This window comes from Hyperoodon ampullatus, assembly GCF_949752795.1.
Source record: "Hyperoodon ampullatus genome assembly, chromosome: 13".
Lineage (NCBI taxonomy): Eukaryota > Metazoa > Chordata > Mammalia > Artiodactyla > Ziphiidae > Hyperoodon > Hyperoodon ampullatus.
The window spans coordinates 22,085,070-22,102,771 of NC_136926.1; the positions used below are offsets into that span (position 1 = coordinate 22,085,070).

The window sequence follows — 17,702 nt, forward strand, 5'->3', positions numbered from 1 at the left end:
TAAATTAAACCAAGTTTCATCAGCTTTCCATGGCTGACATTTAGGAAAAAAGTATGTTTAAAACGAGCAGTAACTTTAAAACAATACATACTCATGGTTTAAAACAATAATAAAGTGCCAGATTGTTCAATACTCAAATAATGGAATGGTGTTCAAAGTGAAAACAGCTAAATGGGTGGAAAAGCAAGTCTTACATGTTCATTTCCAAAGGCAACCAAGATTTCAGGAAATCAGATACAGCTTAGCATACTTCTGCTCTCAACTAAAATGGGCCCACCAAAACACATTCGCCAAACAAATGGATCATAGCCGGAGAACAAATGGTCAGTGCTGGAAAGAACAAGCAAAAAGCACAAACTTTAAAAGCCAATTCATTTTCCTGGAGACCACCATCACCACGGGACTCCTACAAGCGGCTTGGATGAGCCCAACAATCCCATTACTGCCTTTGGATACGCAATTAAACAGTGGGGGCTCTTCATTTAGTAAAGTACTAAACTCCAAATCTACCATCTAGTCAGCCTTTGAACCCGGACTTTGCAGGCACCCTGGAGCCCAGCACTGGTCTCTAACAGTTGTGAGAAAAAAAGCTCTTTGGTGGAGGGCACTTGACACCACCAGACTACACAATCAGAAAGAACGAACTCCAAGTCACTTAGAAACACTTTTAACATGTTCACTGATTAAGAATCTTGTAGGCTCTTCAGACAGATACAATTATTACTTTATCTGGAAAAATATTTACCACGCCAACACAGAGCAAATAGCAAGTTCCAATAAATGTTTGCTAAATGAACATGAAAATATATGAGTGGTGCTCACCGTTAAGTACCCACACCAAAAGACATCTTAGGGTCTCCAATCCTTCTATTCTGTTGTATGTATGCAAATTTCCAAATATGCCAGAGTTTAGCAGTTATGGATGGCGGTAACAAAGGCCACCGACGAAAGCCGCTATTTCCGGGGGCGAGAGAAGATGGATGGAAGAGCCAGCACTTGCTTGTTTTAAATAAATTGAGAATGCTCTTAATCAACATAATGCAAAGGAAGGAACAGCATACAGTGAGATGTTCTAGAAAAATAAGTCAGCAGCCCTGCTTTTGAGTCCATTGGTAACGTGGCTTGCGGAAAAGTTACAGCATTTCCCTGAGCTGAAACTCCTAAACAGTAAAATTAGCGACTGGTGTGAATGTTTTGGGACCATGGCCTCCAATTGAGATTCCTTCTGCTTCCAAAATCCTAGAAGGAGAGTGCCCCCTCTACAATGTTGCCCAGTAACAGCGTACTAGAGCACTTCCCAAGAGTGAGCAGAAATCACCTAAAGAGCTGGACAGAGACAGCCCAGGGCCTGGAAGGCTCTGACCTGGGAGGAGGAGAATTTACATCTCTAACAAGCTGCCCACTGGCAGACCTTGCTTAAAAGGAAAGCGTTTTGGCCAGAGTCCTAGCTAAGGTTCTGAGGGGCAAGCTTAGGACTTAGCCACAGCGTTCCCCAGAGGGCCTCAGGGGCCCTAAAAAGAAGCTTGTAACCTCTAAAGAACGTTCAGAGAACTGGACCAGTGGGCAGATCAAGCCACAACTGAGATCCATACATGTACGGCCTTGTGGCCGTGGTGGGGGTGTTCTCCAAAGGAGCCCAAACAAGTGGGGAAACTACGTAGGCTGGAATGGAGCAGAGGGGTTCCAGGCCCCACGAGGGAGTGAACTTTATGAGCAGCCCTGGCCTCTCACCTGGGAGTTCCTGTGTCCCTTGGGGTAGCAAGGAAAGAAGCGGGACTAGTGAGTGGAGCCACACTTTGCTCCAGGAGCTCCTGCTGAAAAAGCTGCTCAGGAGAAGTTTTCTACTGGAAGGAGATGGCACAGAGCCGTCTGGAGTCCAACAGTGGCAACCCAAGGAGCACAGCCCAGGGAGGGAGGTTTGGCTACTGGGGGCAGGCATCAGGGTTGAGGGCATAGAGCTCTGAGTCCAGAGTGTGAGATACTTCCTCCCCACCACTTCCCGGGGTGGACAATCACAAATGTGGAGGAAAAAAAAAGGACTTGGGGTAAACACGACATGGCAACCAAGGCAATTATACTCACGAGCATGTAAGGATAAGGACCTGAGAGTAACAAATGGGGCAGAGGGGGGTTAAAAAGGACAGAAGAATGAAGAGATATGTATGAAATCTGAGCTTTATCTTAAGAGCACAAGCTTCCTGGGTCACTCACAATGAAAGTGCCCCTCTGAGCTCTTTGAGGAGTCTCCACTAAGGACCTGATCAATCAGACCACACCTTGCACATCCTTTCTGTGACCCAGAAACAATATGGCATGTGAGTTTCTAGCTTGTGTCTCTTCCTTTTAGGAATACCATCTTCAGTGAAACAACACTAAGGTTAAAAAACTGGGCAACTCTTGGCTTTGAAATGCCTCATTTGGGAAAAATCTTTCACCTTTAATTAATACACCCTAAGATGATGAAAAAGGGAAAAAAATTATTCTCTCTTTAAACCTGCTGCATTTTAATTTGGCAAAGATCTATATTTTTCAACTATATCTCCCAAACTTTTATGCCATTAATATTTGCTTATTACTGACATCTAAAAAGCAGATGTTCAGCTTTATCAATTTTAGACCTGTGAGCCTTAAAAATTTGAATTGAACATTTATTTCCATGAAAAAAAATATAAATTATAAAAATAAAGTCCCATAGCAGTACTTCAGAGGAAGCATAGACTACAGAGGAAGGCTGATACAATCCTTTCCCGGTTACACATAAATACCTAAAATGTGGTTCCAATTTCTTTTTCTTTTCTTTTCTTTTCTTTAAATTGTGCTCATTTTCTTTCAAATTACTTCCAAAAACGAAGGTCTCTCTGATGTTAATCATGTGTACACTTCGGCTTACACTTTAAAGACTCTTCCTCTCCTGGGAAGTGACTTTTGTATACAAATCATGGAAAGCTACTTAGACAAAGTGCTGGAGATGATTAAAAGGGGCCAGATTCAAATTCATACCTTAAAAAAAAGCAGAAGCAGATGTCAACTGACTCATTTGTGTATATTTTGGAAATGAGTTGAAGATATGCATGTGCATTTCATCAGGACATTTAAAGAATTCTCAACTTTTTATTGTGGTTATGTATCAACAACGACTTTAGAAATTAAAAATACTTTAAAACTTGTATTCTGGTGTTTTACACTGGACACCTTGACTCCTCCTTACAATCTGATCTAACTGAAACACTTTTTAATCTGACAGAAAGGCATCTGCTCATTCAGAAAGGACACAGTTTTTAGAACTGAAGGCACGTCACATATACTTCATGATCCAGAATTAGTAAAGAATGGGCTAAAGTAGCATTTGTCCATTTAATATTTGAACAATAAAAACTTCATTTCCTCCAAACTGTCTCCCCATTGCCCTGCTTTTTTTTTTCACACCACAGAGGAAAAAATCTGCAAATTCTCTTTGACTGATCAAACCTTTACTGAAGAGCTCTCTGCATGTCAGGCGCTGAGCATCTTGTTAGGTCCTAGAAATACAGAGATGATCAGTACAGTCCAGGCCCCCAAGGGGCACCCAATTTACTGAGGAAGGCTTTTCAAGAGTGATATCTGGGTTATATTTGAAATGAGGGAGGGGCAAGAAGCTGAGGGGATGGAGGAGATGTGGGGGCAGGGGGTGTGTTCTGATGGAACGTGATGTGCTCAGTGGCTGCTGCAATTACAAGCAGAAGGACCCTTCCCTCTAAAAGGATATAACATCTTAATACTTCACTCCAATGCCTCTTTCCACTAAAACAAGAAATCTGTTTTGCATGGTAGCCAAAAGAAATTGGGTGGGGACATTTAAGCAGAAATCTCAGACTGCTCAGCTTGTTTCATTAGGCAGTGCTGTTATCTTCTAGAAAATACCAGAGAATGGTGGCTATAGTAACAGTCCTATGCAGACTTCCCATAAGTCATCAAGGAAAAAACCAAATAACCCATAAATTTAAATGTATATATGATTTCTGTAGCAAATTACTCTGTGACTCTGCATCACACTGACAGTTTTTACAACTCCTTGTTCCTAGAGTTATTTTGACAATGTCATCCTTCGATTATGTAAATATGTCAAAGCATCCACCCAAGTATTCAGTTACACTGTGGGTCTAATCACATCCCTTCTATGCATGGTGAAGTACAGTGCATAAGCATGACCAAAACCCAGCAAGTCTATAAGGAAAGCAACCCAGCAGAGACAGTTAAATCTCAACTAGAATAACGTTCAGGGCTGTATTTGTATTAAATCCAGCTGCAGTGACAGAAACCCCCCACCAGGTGGAGTAAAAAGATTCAAGCTTCACTTGCAACTTCCTGGTTTCTTAACTCCCAACCATTTCACATTTGTCCTGATTTGGGAGAGTTGACTACTTATCCTCTCAAAATTACTAACCGACTGTTTTTACTTCTTTTAAGGCAAGTAATATGCAGGACAGAAATTCAACCATTTAAGACGTTTTAAGAAAATTTAGCTCATTCAAGTAAAAACAGAGTTCATTAAAAACAAAATAAAAACCAAGGAATTAAGTCAGACTGAGACTAAAACCTCCAGGAGTTAAGGTGCCAGGCTGAGCATGGAGAGGTGACTACACCTTCAGGTCTCCCTACTGAAAATCCACCTCGTTGGCCCATGCAGTTAACCAAGCTCCCAATTCTAGTATCACTTAATCCTTAAAGAGCAAGCTTTAGGTACTAAAAATTGGCCACTGGTATGGCAGACGTATCCTAAGATGACCCTTTTCCCCCAGTGAGTAACAATCTTGTGTGATCTCCTCCCCTGAGAACAGGTGGAAGCTGTGACTTCTAACCAAGAGACTATGGCAAAGGTGATGGGCTGTCATTTCTTTGATTAGGTTACATTACACGGCAACTCAATTTGTGGTGATCTGTCATGTAGCAACAGAAAACTGAACACTGAGTGAGGACATCCCCCCACCCAGTCCACTGGGCATGTCTCTGCCGGACCCTGACTCGTCTACCCCATCCCCCTGCCATCTAATCTAGCTGCTCCCGTTTGCTGAAGAATCACTGTCACCACCATCTTATACACATTTCTTGACCTCTATACGTAAGCAAGCAAATACATGCATATAGATATTATCTTTTTCCCTCCACATTGTCTTGGAAAGGATACCCTATCAGTACAAAAGACTCACTCCCTTCTGGTGACTACACTGAACTCCACCATACGGGTGGAACCACATTTTTCATCAGTTCCCCATCGATGGAGAAACATTTAAGACTTCAGACTGTTTCCTTATAAAAATCTTATGCTTATACATTTGGTACTTCACATCGAGTAGGACCAATTCCTAGAAGTGGAATTTTGCTGGGGCAAAAGGCGCGTGCATTTGCAATTCTGCAACAGAGGTTGTGCGACTTCCACGCCCACAGGGAATGTATGTGAGTGCCTGATTCCTCACCCCCGGCCAACCCAGGTGTTATAGGTTAGTTTCTTCATTGCCCTCAAGCTCATCAGGTTCATTTGACACCTATTCACAAGTCACCACTCTGTGAAGAGGGGATGGGTTCCTGAACACAGAACAAGGCACAGCAAAGAAATGAACAAGAGCTGAAACTCAGCAGAGGGGAAGACTGATGCCAATGAAAGTGAAATCCCCCGGAGGCAGATCCTGCAGGACACACAGGCTTTGGACAGAGAGGAAGGTTCCCAGAAGGGAGGCCAGAACAAGCAGTGTGACGTGGCCAGTGGCAGACCAGCTTGAGGAGAGGAAGACAGTGCTCAAGTGGCAGCTTGAAAAGGGACAAAGCAGACAGGGCCTCTGCTCGGAAGGAGTCAGGTCAGTGGAAAGAATACTGGACTGAGTTAGAATTTCCACTTCAGGCATCAGCTCAACGACCTTGAGAAAAATGCAGTTTATCTGGCCTTAGTTTCCTCACTTGTACAACAGGACTTCCCTGTTTAGCCCTGAAACCAAACTATTTGTAGCTGCAGAACTGTGTTCAAAGTAAACCGTATGGTGAAGACTAGTGTAAGACATGCAGAACTGTGCTGGGAGAGGGCCAGAGGGAACTTCCCAGCCCCATGCTCTAGGCACTCGTCCTAACAACCAGAGTGGTTTCCAAGAAACTTAGGGTTCTGGAAAGCACAGTTTGAAAGCACTGAGGCCTAGGTAGCTAAGGTTCCCTTCAACTCTATTATTCCAACCTCTCCCTCAGTGTTGGATAACGCACCTGTACCTCTGCTTCTATTCTGCTTGCCTGCAATTCACTCATTCAGTCAACATGCATTCACTGAGTACCTATTACAGCCCAGGCACTGTTCTAGGAGCTGGGGAGGCAAGGGTTAACAGTACAAAGATTCTTCCCTCTGGGGTTCAATTTCTATTTAGAAGGGAGAGAGAAAAACAAACAAACATACAATACATCAGAGCAATGCGGGTAAGAGGGAAAACTGTAGTGAGAGTGGGGGTGGGCCGCTCCACCCATCAAAACGCTACTCGTCCTCATATTATGACTCTTCCTCAGTCTTTTCAGACCTCTGTCCTCACAGATCACTTCTTTTCTCTGAAATCCTGATGCGCTCTGGACCAAGCATACACCTCCACCATTTGTTAACTATTTCACTGTACGGGGTTTGTCTCACCCAGAGTGTTAAGCCTCTTGAGGGTACTGTACCATCTTGAGGAGCTACCAGGGGCTATGCCAGCAGCACAGACTGAGCCCCACGATGTGAGTTGACTGCTGTGACAACATGGCCATTTCAGAAACGCAAGTGCGTTCTTAAAGCTTCCTTTGACACCGTGGGCTATAATTTCCAAGGAACATAAAAGTGCAGAATCAAAGGAACAAATTAATTCAACAGAAAACCAAACTGGATCTGGCAAGAAGTAAGGATAGCCAGGTGGTCCAGGTGTTTGCAATAGAAGCTAATCCTAATGCAAACGTTAACTAGTGGAGGCCAAGCAGATGGGGGGTGGAATCTGAAGGGAGAGTGTGGGGCAACCGTCTGTGCCAGCAGAGGGGGCGGAGGAGGCTGTGCAGAAGGCAGAGGCAGAGCCCGAGCCCCGTGACTCCCCCTGCTCCGCCCACTGCTCAGCCTTCACATGCCCCCAGGCAGCTCGGTGCCCTGCCCCTCACCCCAAGCCCCAAACATCCAAGGGCACCCTGACCTCCCACCAGAGTTCCCCTCCCCCCTTTATAGCAGAAAATAGGCATGTCAAGGTTCTTTCTTTCTTTCTTTTTTTTAATGCCAAAAGGTTTTGAGAATCCCTACACGATATCATTTGTACTTGTAGTTTCCACAACTGAGAAAACACACAAACAAAAAGCTACTGTGCCACACATGTTCACAGTAGCACTATTTACAATCGCCAAAAGGTGGAAACAACCCAAATGTCCACCAACAGAATAATGCATAAACAGAACGTGGTATTCATACACTGGACTATTCTTCATGCATAAAAAAGAATGACAAAATGACACATGCTACAAGGTGGATGAACCTTGAAAACATTATACCAAAGTAAAAGAAGCCACAAACAGAATGCCAGATATTGCTATGATTCCATCTATATAAAATATCCCAAACAGGTAAAACCATAGGGGCAGAAAACACTTAGTGGTAGCCAAAGGTTGGGGGGAGGGAGCAGTGAGGAGTGATGGGTACAGGGTGTCCTTTCGGGGAGGTGAGAATGTTCTAGAACTAGATGGTGGTGATGGTTGTACAACACTGTGAATGTATTAAACGCCACTGAGTTGCACATTTAAAATGTTTGAAGTGGTAAATTTAATGTGTATTTTATTACAATAAAAAAAGGTACTGTGAATTCAGTAAACTTTAAAATAAACTAACTAATCTTTAAAGTGTAACTTGGAAAACAGGAGCTATGAACGGTGAAAAACAAAACCACACATACATATGTGAAAACTTATTCACTCCCCAAACAATGCTTGGTGTACAGATTCTCAGAACTCCTGCTAAGAATAATGACAATAACGGCGAACATTTATTAAAGCAGGCACTGCTCTAAGTGCTCAAATTTAATCCTGTGAGATAATTAGCTCCATTTTTCACAAGATAAAACAGGGAGAGAGGTTAAGTAACTAAATAGCCAGCAGGCAGCAAGACCTCAGAATTTGAATCTGAAGCCCATCTAGTTTCAGAGTGTATGTTCTCAGTGACAGCGCCATGGACTCAACAATGCAGACCCCTCTCATCTGGGCCCAATCCATTCTCTCTCACTATCTATCCCACCCACACATCCTTCCAAAAAGAGAGCCACCTGCTGAGCCTCTGCACTGTGGTGCCTTCCAGCCAGAGCCCCTGTGGCAATGCTGCTATCATGCATCCCAGGCCAGCAGTGCCTTCCCTCCTCTCTGGAGGTGAGGCTGGGGTGGAAGGAAGGGAATGAGGGCCTCCAGGGCTCTTGCACAATCGGCCTGAACTGTTCTTTCCCCTTGCACTGTTGCCTGCAAACATTGTTTGGGAGCCCATTTTAGCCTGAGGACAGGAACAAAGAACTACTCTTGTGCCCCCAGCAAAATCAAAGGTGCCTTGTGCTCTGCTGGAGAACAAGGTGGAATGCAAACCTCTGAGCCACAAGACTGGACCGTTTTGCTTGGCCAGCACAACTTAGTCAAACACCCTCAATACGATCCAAGTGCCTTCACCCAATCCCAGTGGGCAGCACTGCTGCTCCAGGCATCTGAGCTACCCTGACCTAGCCATTAGTGACCCCACTCCCAGTGATCTTTCACCCTATCACCACTCTTTAACATACACGAACTCATGGCTGGAAGAGATACCAAGAGAGATAAAGGGGCCAAACAGACACCTGAATATTGTTTTTAAAACAGAACATACATTCATTTCTAAGGATAAAAAAGTCCAATATAACTTCAGAGGTGGAAATATCACTAAAACTGAAATAACTTCAAATCACAGCATGACTAAAATTTAAGAATTTCTATGACAAGAGTCCCTTATCAGTGCTCACACTTCTTATCGGGGAGGGGGCCCTAAACAGAACAGGACCTGGCCTAGCAGAGGGTCACTGCTGGCAGTCCCAACCCCAGTGATTTCTGAAAAAAGGTCGAACCTTTGTTTTTGAAAGCTTACCTTTCCATTTCAATGGCAAAACCAGACATTTATTATCTGGGTTATTTCTGTTCAGCTTACAACACTGCTCAAGTTCAGGGAACAAGCACAAAATTGAAATGGAAAGGGATCCTAACTGAATGTGCCATGCTTTGCCATGACAAAGGAAGGGGTGCCACTCTTATGCAAAGCTTTAGTTCTCTAGACTAGCAGGAAGAGGGCCACTGGTTATTTTAGCACATAAAAAATCCACAACTGTACCCCACACACTATAAGAACTAAGTTAACATTTATAAACTGGGGCAAAGTAATAACAAGGGTCTTAATTGCTGGGGTTGGGGTGAGGAGTAAGGGTCCTCACTTTTTGGGAAAAAAAATTTTTTTTAAGTCAAAAGTCTAGAGTACAAATAATTACATCTAGTAAGACTCAAAAGAGAAAGCTACACAACTGTCAGACTGGGATATTCTACCATCAACCATTTCCCACAAATGACAACTTTAGCCCTGAATTACTGAAAATTTGTATGTAAATTAAATTTTTGCTTTCTTAATCAGACTTTAAACATATAAGGGAGCCACAGTATTTAAAGACGCTCAAGAGAAAATTCTTTTGTAAAATAATGTTATTTTCCCCCCCAATGAAAACAAACTCATATGTATATCCTGGGTATACTGGGATTCCTCAGAGGGATCACTTGTGCAAAGGTGAAATCTGCACGAAAAAACAAATCACATTCTCTCTTATTCTCTGATCGCTTTTGCTGCTCTGATCTCTTTTTGGACCCAGACCTAAGTTCCAGGCTTATTTCAGTGTAGAAAGGTAGGTCATACCAGAAAAAAAATAAAACAATTTTTAGATGTAAAAGGCAACAGGTTAAAACGTCATCGAGTTGTACATCATACTTACTGCTGGTTCAACTTGACTTCGATCTGCAATATCTATGTGGACAATTTCAACAGTTTTCCATGTGTTCGGATCTAAACCGTGTACCTATAAATGACAAAGAGAAAGGAAACAAAGCAAACTGTTAGGCAAAACTACTACACTTACATACATAATCTTTTATCTTTAGACTCTCGGAGTACATTATGAGGAATAAAAAAAATCCAAATTGCTATTTCATTAAATTAGTTGTCTGAAGGCTGGAGGGATCTCAAAATCTTTTACCCCTGTAAAAGGGTAAGGGGGAGAGGGAAGAGGATAATGCCAAATTAACAGAAATCTGTCACCATTATTTTCTGGTAGCCCTTAGAGATGATTTATACAAAAAATGTACCTGACCTATGTTTAACCCAAATGGTACATGACAAAGTCCTTGTAACCTCTAAGTCCTAGACAAACAGAGGGTGACATTATAATTACATTTTAAGAGGGTGCACTGTATGGTTTAAATCCTCTCCTGTATTTGATTATCCTAAAGCTATTCAGTTTCAGTAGGATGTCAATTCCTCTATACCTCATGTTGTTCAATCATTTATTTCTGAAACTCCATCTACGAACCCATAAAGAACTGTTTAAAAACTGCCAAAGATACGCCCATTTGAAAACTAAAAATGGCAAATTAAATCATGCAGACTAAAGCATACCAAAATACCTCATTTCGACTCTAAATTTTAGAGCTACTGTAAAAAAAAAATGTGAAAAGTCAAATGATCATCTCGAAGAAAAACTCAAGTCAAATACTACAAATTATCATTAAAGTTCTACTGATTGGCACCAATAACATTAAACCACAGGGAGAAAAGAATCTACCACAATTACCATAAACTTACTTTCCCATAACAGCATATCATAAGGTTGGAACGGTAGTTCTCAAACTGGAATGCCCACCATGCTGGACCCCATTTCCAGAGATTCTGATTCAGTGGGTATGCAGTGAGGCCTGAGCCATCTGCATTTCTAACAAGTTCCCAGATGCTGCTGCTGGTCCAGAGACCACACCTTTGAGAACCACTGGGCCAGGGCGTCAACCTATACCGGATGCCCTCCCAAGTTCCCTGCCAAACCTTACCAAGTTAATGACTACACTGAGTCTTAACTGATTTTTTGGTAATTTACTTTAGGGATAAATGTGCACCAATTTGTAAAAGGCGGGAGCTTGTCAACATTTCTGTAAATCAGTCAAAGTACCTTCTCCCTCCTGCCTTTTGGCCATTTCTCTGAAATCAACCCATATTCCAGCAAAATGGAATGGAGGTGAAAATTAAAGCAATCAATTTTGCTACGCAGAGCAGCTCTGGCAAATACATAGAGGAAAAGATGAAAAAAATTATCTGTACATTTTTATCTATGCTCTCCCTGTCCCAGGAAAAGTTGCTGATAAAAACAGCAACCTCACCAAAGTCCACTCACACACCAGGGCAAGGGACTGACAAGGAAGGCCCATTTGTTTCTGGCTGAGTGCTTGCCTCACCGCAATCTGACACACACCCCGGTGTGGCCAGGTGCTCATCTAAGGCAGGTGGCATCACTTTGGTGATGACAAAATGACTACAGTATTCCCATTTCCAGGGCCTTCTACACTGAAAGCCCAGAGTCAAAACTTACATTTTCTAATGTTCCCAAGTCTGGTTTGTGCCATGTTTCAATTTTAATGAAGAAATCATCTTTCATATATTCATTCTGCAGAAAACACAACAGCAAAATGATAGTGATCTTTCACTGGTTCTTGGGGCTCATGTCTGCAGGAGCTTTCCCCAGCACAAGTATCCATGCTTTGACTCTACAGGAAGACTGACATAGGAACACTGATCCTCAAGTGACAAAGAATCATTAGCTGCCTACTTTTAGACTTGTCAGGCAAACCAATTGCTGCATGCTTTTAAATAATGTAAACAACCCTGCTTGTCATGCAGCACACAGGGCTAATATTAAAGAAGCTGTGAGGTTTGGCGAGTGAATCTGGCATTCAAAGGAAGTAGCAGAAGCAAAATAAAGTGAATAGGGAGAGTTTTGAGGCAAGGCTGGAAAGAGCCCCTTAACAATGGAGCACGAGGTGGAGCGCAAGCTGCTGCCAGGAGCACCGAGGAGCAGCCATGCAGCAGTGGGCAGTTTTAAGAAAAAAGCAAGAAATAGCTGAAAATATTACTATGTAAAGCAAAGTTTAAAGATGAAGAGTATGTTACACAAGAAGAGTTTTACTCACCGTTACAACTGAGGCATAACGAACAGGTAGGCGACAAAAGGGGAAAAATGTCAGAATATTAATTGGAGCCAAAATAGTCTGTCACAATATTTAATGTCACAAAGATTAAACTACCTGCCAACACAGAACATTTGGTTTATATCTGCAAAACACAACTTCTAAACAGTGACACCATAGGATACTTTAGATTGTGGAATCAATAATCTAATTTTAAAACAATGGTAAAAGAATAATGTCACAAAAGCAAAACATCATTTATAAGGCTAACTTAGCAAACAACAGGAAGCTGTCTGAGGAGTCTGTCCATCATATTCCTCCTCTACTATGTGGCAATACAAGTAAAATACTGTTGAAACTACATCAAATGACACTTGTGCATGAGAATGACCTTTCTTTAAGGTTTCTGTATTCCTTTTATTTGCTCCCCGTGGAGCCTGCTTGGTCAACGGAGGACCTCAAGGTGCCTGTCATCTGGGAATGAACACGTGTCCCTCACTAGGGCCTGGGGGTGGGACCCAGCACAGCTGCCTCTCTGCCACAGTGCGTGCAGTGACTCCCCGACAACCCAAAGAAGGCCTTGCTTCCTGTTACCTTTCTCTAAGGCGCGGGCACCGCAGTCCCTTTCCTCATTAGCCGCAGGGTAGAAGGGTGAAACGGTTTCTGGGAACCAGACTTACTTGTTCTACAGTAGGGATATGCGTTCCAGGCTTTCTCATGAAACACCAAGGAGCCCTCGGGAGCAATCATCCTCACGAATGCTGGGACTTTGCTTTGAGGAGAGAAATACCGGATACGTTTTCAACAGCACCATTAATTCCTTGTTGGCTGCTATCAGACTGCTTCAAAGAGTACTCAAATATAAAATTATTGTAAAAACAACAAAATGATTAAGAATGTGTTTAACCAAACAGAGGGTTGTTTTTTAAAATAGAAGCAATTCTTTCTTATGGCTTTTAACCTACTCCCCTAATATGAGATCTAAGGGTTAACTGAAGCTATTCAACCTGCACATAATACAACACAGAAGTTCTCTCCTGCAGTTTAGACTACACCACATTGTTTCTTAATGCAGTATATAGTCGCCAAAATAAGATAACGACTCTGAATAAAAGTCCTTTAATACATTTTACAGAATAAACTTAAAGAAAAATGATAATGTGAAGGATCCATGTAGAGAGTCAGATATTCAAATATGTTCAAGTATAAAATTTTGTAGACTTGGAAAATGAATGTTAATTGCTGCCTCAAGTGTGGTCAGAGTAGACGGGTTAAATATGTAATTAATACATGATGAGTTTCTGCAAATTCATGAGATAATCAGGAAAGATTCCAACAGATAAATGGGCAAAGGACATCCACAGACACACCACAAACAGAAAACACAACTGGTTAACAAACATGGAAAATCAGTTTTATCAGTCTTCAAAGCAGTGCACATGAAATGACCATTTTACTGATCGGTACCTACAGTACAGAAAGCAGTTTTACATGCACAGGCTTTCCACAGGTTGGATTCAAATCCCAACATCACCACTTAGTAGCTGTGTGACCTGGGGCATATTACTTGGCGCTCTTAACTTCCTCCTGTGTTGAACGGAGTTCATACTATCTACTCTGCAGGGTTATTGAGAGGATTCCATCAGATAGTATCTGTAATGTATTTAGCAATGGCGCAGTGCAATGAGAGCTCACTAAATGGTGGTTACTGCTTTTTAATTATAATTTGACATGCAGCTGGGTGCTTTCACATGCCTTTCTTCACTTTAGTCCCTCAAGAACACTATGAGTTAAGCATTAATTCATTATTTCATGTAACCAGCATTTAAGTGGCTGAATAACTGTATGTCAAAATGATATCCTCCAACTTGAAGCCCTGCGTATATTTTTTCCATCAGAGCTGCTTTCTGACAACTTTCAAGCACAACTTAATTTCCTAAACTAAGAGAAAGAACAAACTAAAGATACATGAGACCCAGAGAGGACTGCTAGCCCCATAGTAAGATTGAGCAGTTGACCGAAGATCTTCTTATGTTGAATTTTGGAGACTAAGCAAGGTAGATGGAATGAACCCCACACCAGCCAGAGAGCTGCACAGCTACCGTAGTGTGCACAGTCCTTTCCTTGCCTCTGCAGTACCAAGAATGGTACAGTTTAGGAATTCCCTACAGTTTAACTCACCTGATTTAATATGCATTTTAAAAAATGCCGTAACTATTAAATGCCTTGTTTACAGACAGATGAAATAAATGTATTCCAACCAAAAGAAAAAACAAACAAAGACAGGATACGTGACAATAATATCACATTAAAAGTCAAGGAATCTCTAAGCAGTCCAAATTATTTCTTCCATTGCTAAAAAACTGGAACCAAAACTCCTTTAAATGTAGGAGAGGTCTAATCAGGGTATAACATAATACATATGGGGAATGTTTTATAATACTAGCTACAAGATTACCTGTCATCTGAGAGAATGACAAACAGATTATATCAGTGGTTCACTTGGTCAACTAAGAAAAAGGCAGGAGAAAAATAGCTGTGTACCTGCTCAGGAACATACTCTGAACTACTGTATTTATTCCTATAGTGCCCAATGTTCTAAAAACCTTAATATTCATCAAGTTTTAAAATTTGCTGATACAAACAAGAAAATTGGCAGTCAGTTACTGAAGGCCAGCATGAGCCAAATCTGTAAGGAAGTTTTAGTATTTCATCGTCTTGCTTCCAAATGCCTATTGTCTTATTTCCAGCATGTTTTTTCTACCATGCGAATTCCAATTCGTTTTATGTTTTGACTTAGTTAAAAACGACCAAACCTTTGAGCTAGTTTTGTTTCAAATTTACTGTTTTTTTACGTTTAACATGAGAACATTAACATACATCTCTCCTCAATGAATCTGACTAAATTTAGAGAAAATGTATAAATGGAGAAAATAAAACTGAATTTCACTTCTACTTTAAAGGAGAGGAATTTTCATTAATGGCAACTTTAATATATTCCTAACAAGGCAGGTCAAGTGTGCCATTCGTACACAACTGAAAGCATATACCTTGTTTTCTACCTCAGTATCACTTAGGAGGTCACTTTAGTTAACATGCAGGAAACTCTGTTTTAGAAGCTTAGAGTCTCAGAAAAGGGACAAATATTAACCAAATTAACAAAATAGAGCTAGACCTTCAAAACCAAACAAATTAAAAAGGACATTCCTCCTCTTATTCCCCCAAACTAGTCACAAAATGTTGTCCTCTCATGATAAACCAACATTCATGACAGTGCTTACCTCAAGGTAAACACATCTCGATTTCAGAGTTTAAGAGTTAGCCATAGTATAATGTCCAGATGCACAAAGGTACTTTGCCAATACACAGCCCTTCCCCTACCCCATCTCTGAATACAAAATAAGAATACTTAACTTCAGGGTAAAATTCAACTGAAGTGTTTTATCAGTTGTGTTATCAATATTAAGATCTAACCTCAATATACCAATGGTTGTGAACCTATCTGTTGTGCAGTAAGACAACTTCGTCATAGTTGCAGAAGAAAACAAAGGGCTTATATGATTTAAAAGATACATAATAAATGACCATTGTGTTCACTGAACTTTGATGTAGGAGCTTTTTTAAAAAATCTTGCTCCTGAGATAAATAATACCTTGGCAAATCATTTCAAACTGCACTTTTTCCAATGAAATGTTTACATCTTCTTGTAGACAAAACGAACAAAACCGTTCAAAGTTCCATTTTTCCATCCTTCTCCATCCTACTGTGGATAAACATCAAAATGTAGAAAAACATAGGGAAGAATTTGAAGACTACATTAATTTGCCATAAATAAAGTAATCTTTCATTTTATAACCAACTAAAATATACCTTAAAGACACTGGAGACCTCATTCATTCATCCACTCAAGTATTTACTGCCTGTCCATTTTGCCAGGGACCATGTACATAATGGTATACAAACAGGGACAATTCTTACCCAGAGCTCACCTTCCAGGGAGGGAAACAGAAAACAGGCCAGCAAACAACAAATGACAATGAAAATTACCTTTCCTGAAGGCTATGAGTTTTAAGGAACATGGCAGTGGGCAAGTGAGTACCTGCAGCAAGGGTGCTCAGAAAGGCCTCCCTGAGGAAGTGACACTACAGTGGCGACTGGAGGGTGCAGAGGGCCAGCTACATGAAGAGACAGCGAACACCAGAGCAGGCAGAGGGACCAGCATGACCAAAGGTCCTAAGATAGCAAAAGATCTGGTCTGCTTGGGCCACTCGGGAGGCCTCCAGCATGGCGAGACTGTCGTGAACAAAGAACAGAGGAATACAAGACAAGGATGATGAGGTGGGCAGGGTGCAGACAGATCACACGGGGCTCCTCTCACAGGCATAAGAGTTTGGATTTTATTCTTTGTATGATGGGAAGCTACTGAAGGCTCTAAGGAGGGGAATGACACAACGTGATTTAAGTTTTAATATCATTCTGGCTTTGTGTGGAAAATTAAACGGAGTGGGCAAGAATGGACGGCAGCAAAAGTTAACTAAAAATGGATTAAAGAGCTAAAGGAAAGAGCTGAACGTATAAAATTCTTAGAAAAAAACGTAAATTGAATGTCAAAATTAGAAGCTTTTTAAGCCTCAAAGGATATAAGAAAATGAAAAGACAACTCACAAATGGGGGAAAAATACTGCAAATCATGTATCTGATAGGAGACTAGTATCCGGAATATACGAAGAACTCTTACAATAAAAAGCCAACCCAATTTAAAAATGGGTAAAAGATTTGAACAGATATTTCTCCAAGGATCTACAAATGATCAATAAGCATATGAGAAGATGCTCAACATCTTTAATCAGCAGGGAAATGCAAATCAAAACTACAATGAGATACTACCTCACGCCCATTAGTACGGCTGCCATTAAAAAAAAAATTCCAAAAATAACAAGGGTTGGCAGTGATGTGGAGAAAATGGAGCCTTCACACACTGTTGTTGGGAATGTAAGATGGTAAAATCACTTTGGAAAACAGTCTGGCACTTCTTCAAAAAGTGAGGAGTTACTGTATGCAATTCCAATTGTAGGTACATGTACATGTGTATGTACATACCCAAGAGAAATGAAAACATATGTTCACAGAGAAACTTGTACACAAATGTTTATAGCAGCATTATTTATAACAGTCAAAAGAATGAACAGCAAGAGATGAATGCAGGGAGGCAACCGGAGAAGTTTGAGAGACATGGAGCTTGCATTAATGCAGTGGTGCTAGAGATGGAAGAAAGGGAGAGATATAAGGTGGAAAAAATTAAAAACTGACTTAAAATTCCCCAATTTGTGGGAAAGGAATAAAATCGCCAGACACAAATTGAATAACTTCTGGAAGGTATAACAAGACTCTAAAATTCAAGAGAATTATAAAAAACAAAAGGAGAAAGAAGTATTTTTCACAGAACAAAAGGAAAGTAGGAATGAGAA

The 17,702-nt window shown here is 41.2% G+C and overlaps 1 protein-coding gene across 3 annotated transcripts in view; it reads right to left on the minus strand.

The window, feature by feature from the left end:
* The window catches only part of PITPNB (phosphatidylinositol transfer protein beta), a gene marked incomplete at both ends in the record, with an annotated part of 59,401 nt that overhangs the window by 28,962 nt on the left and 12,737 nt on the right, over positions 1-17,702 (minus strand). For all 3 annotated transcript variants that reach the window (XM_079718081.1, XM_079718080.1, XM_079718082.1), the window contains 4 exons: positions 9,999-10,082; positions 11,640-11,714; positions 12,238-12,245; positions 12,915-13,006. In XM_079718081.1, coding sequence (XP_079574207.1) covers positions 9,999-10,082; positions 11,640-11,714; positions 12,238-12,245; positions 12,915-13,006 — 259 coding nt within the window. The remainder of the gene's footprint in view (positions 1-9,998; positions 10,083-11,639; positions 11,715-12,237; positions 12,246-12,914; positions 13,007-17,702) is intronic.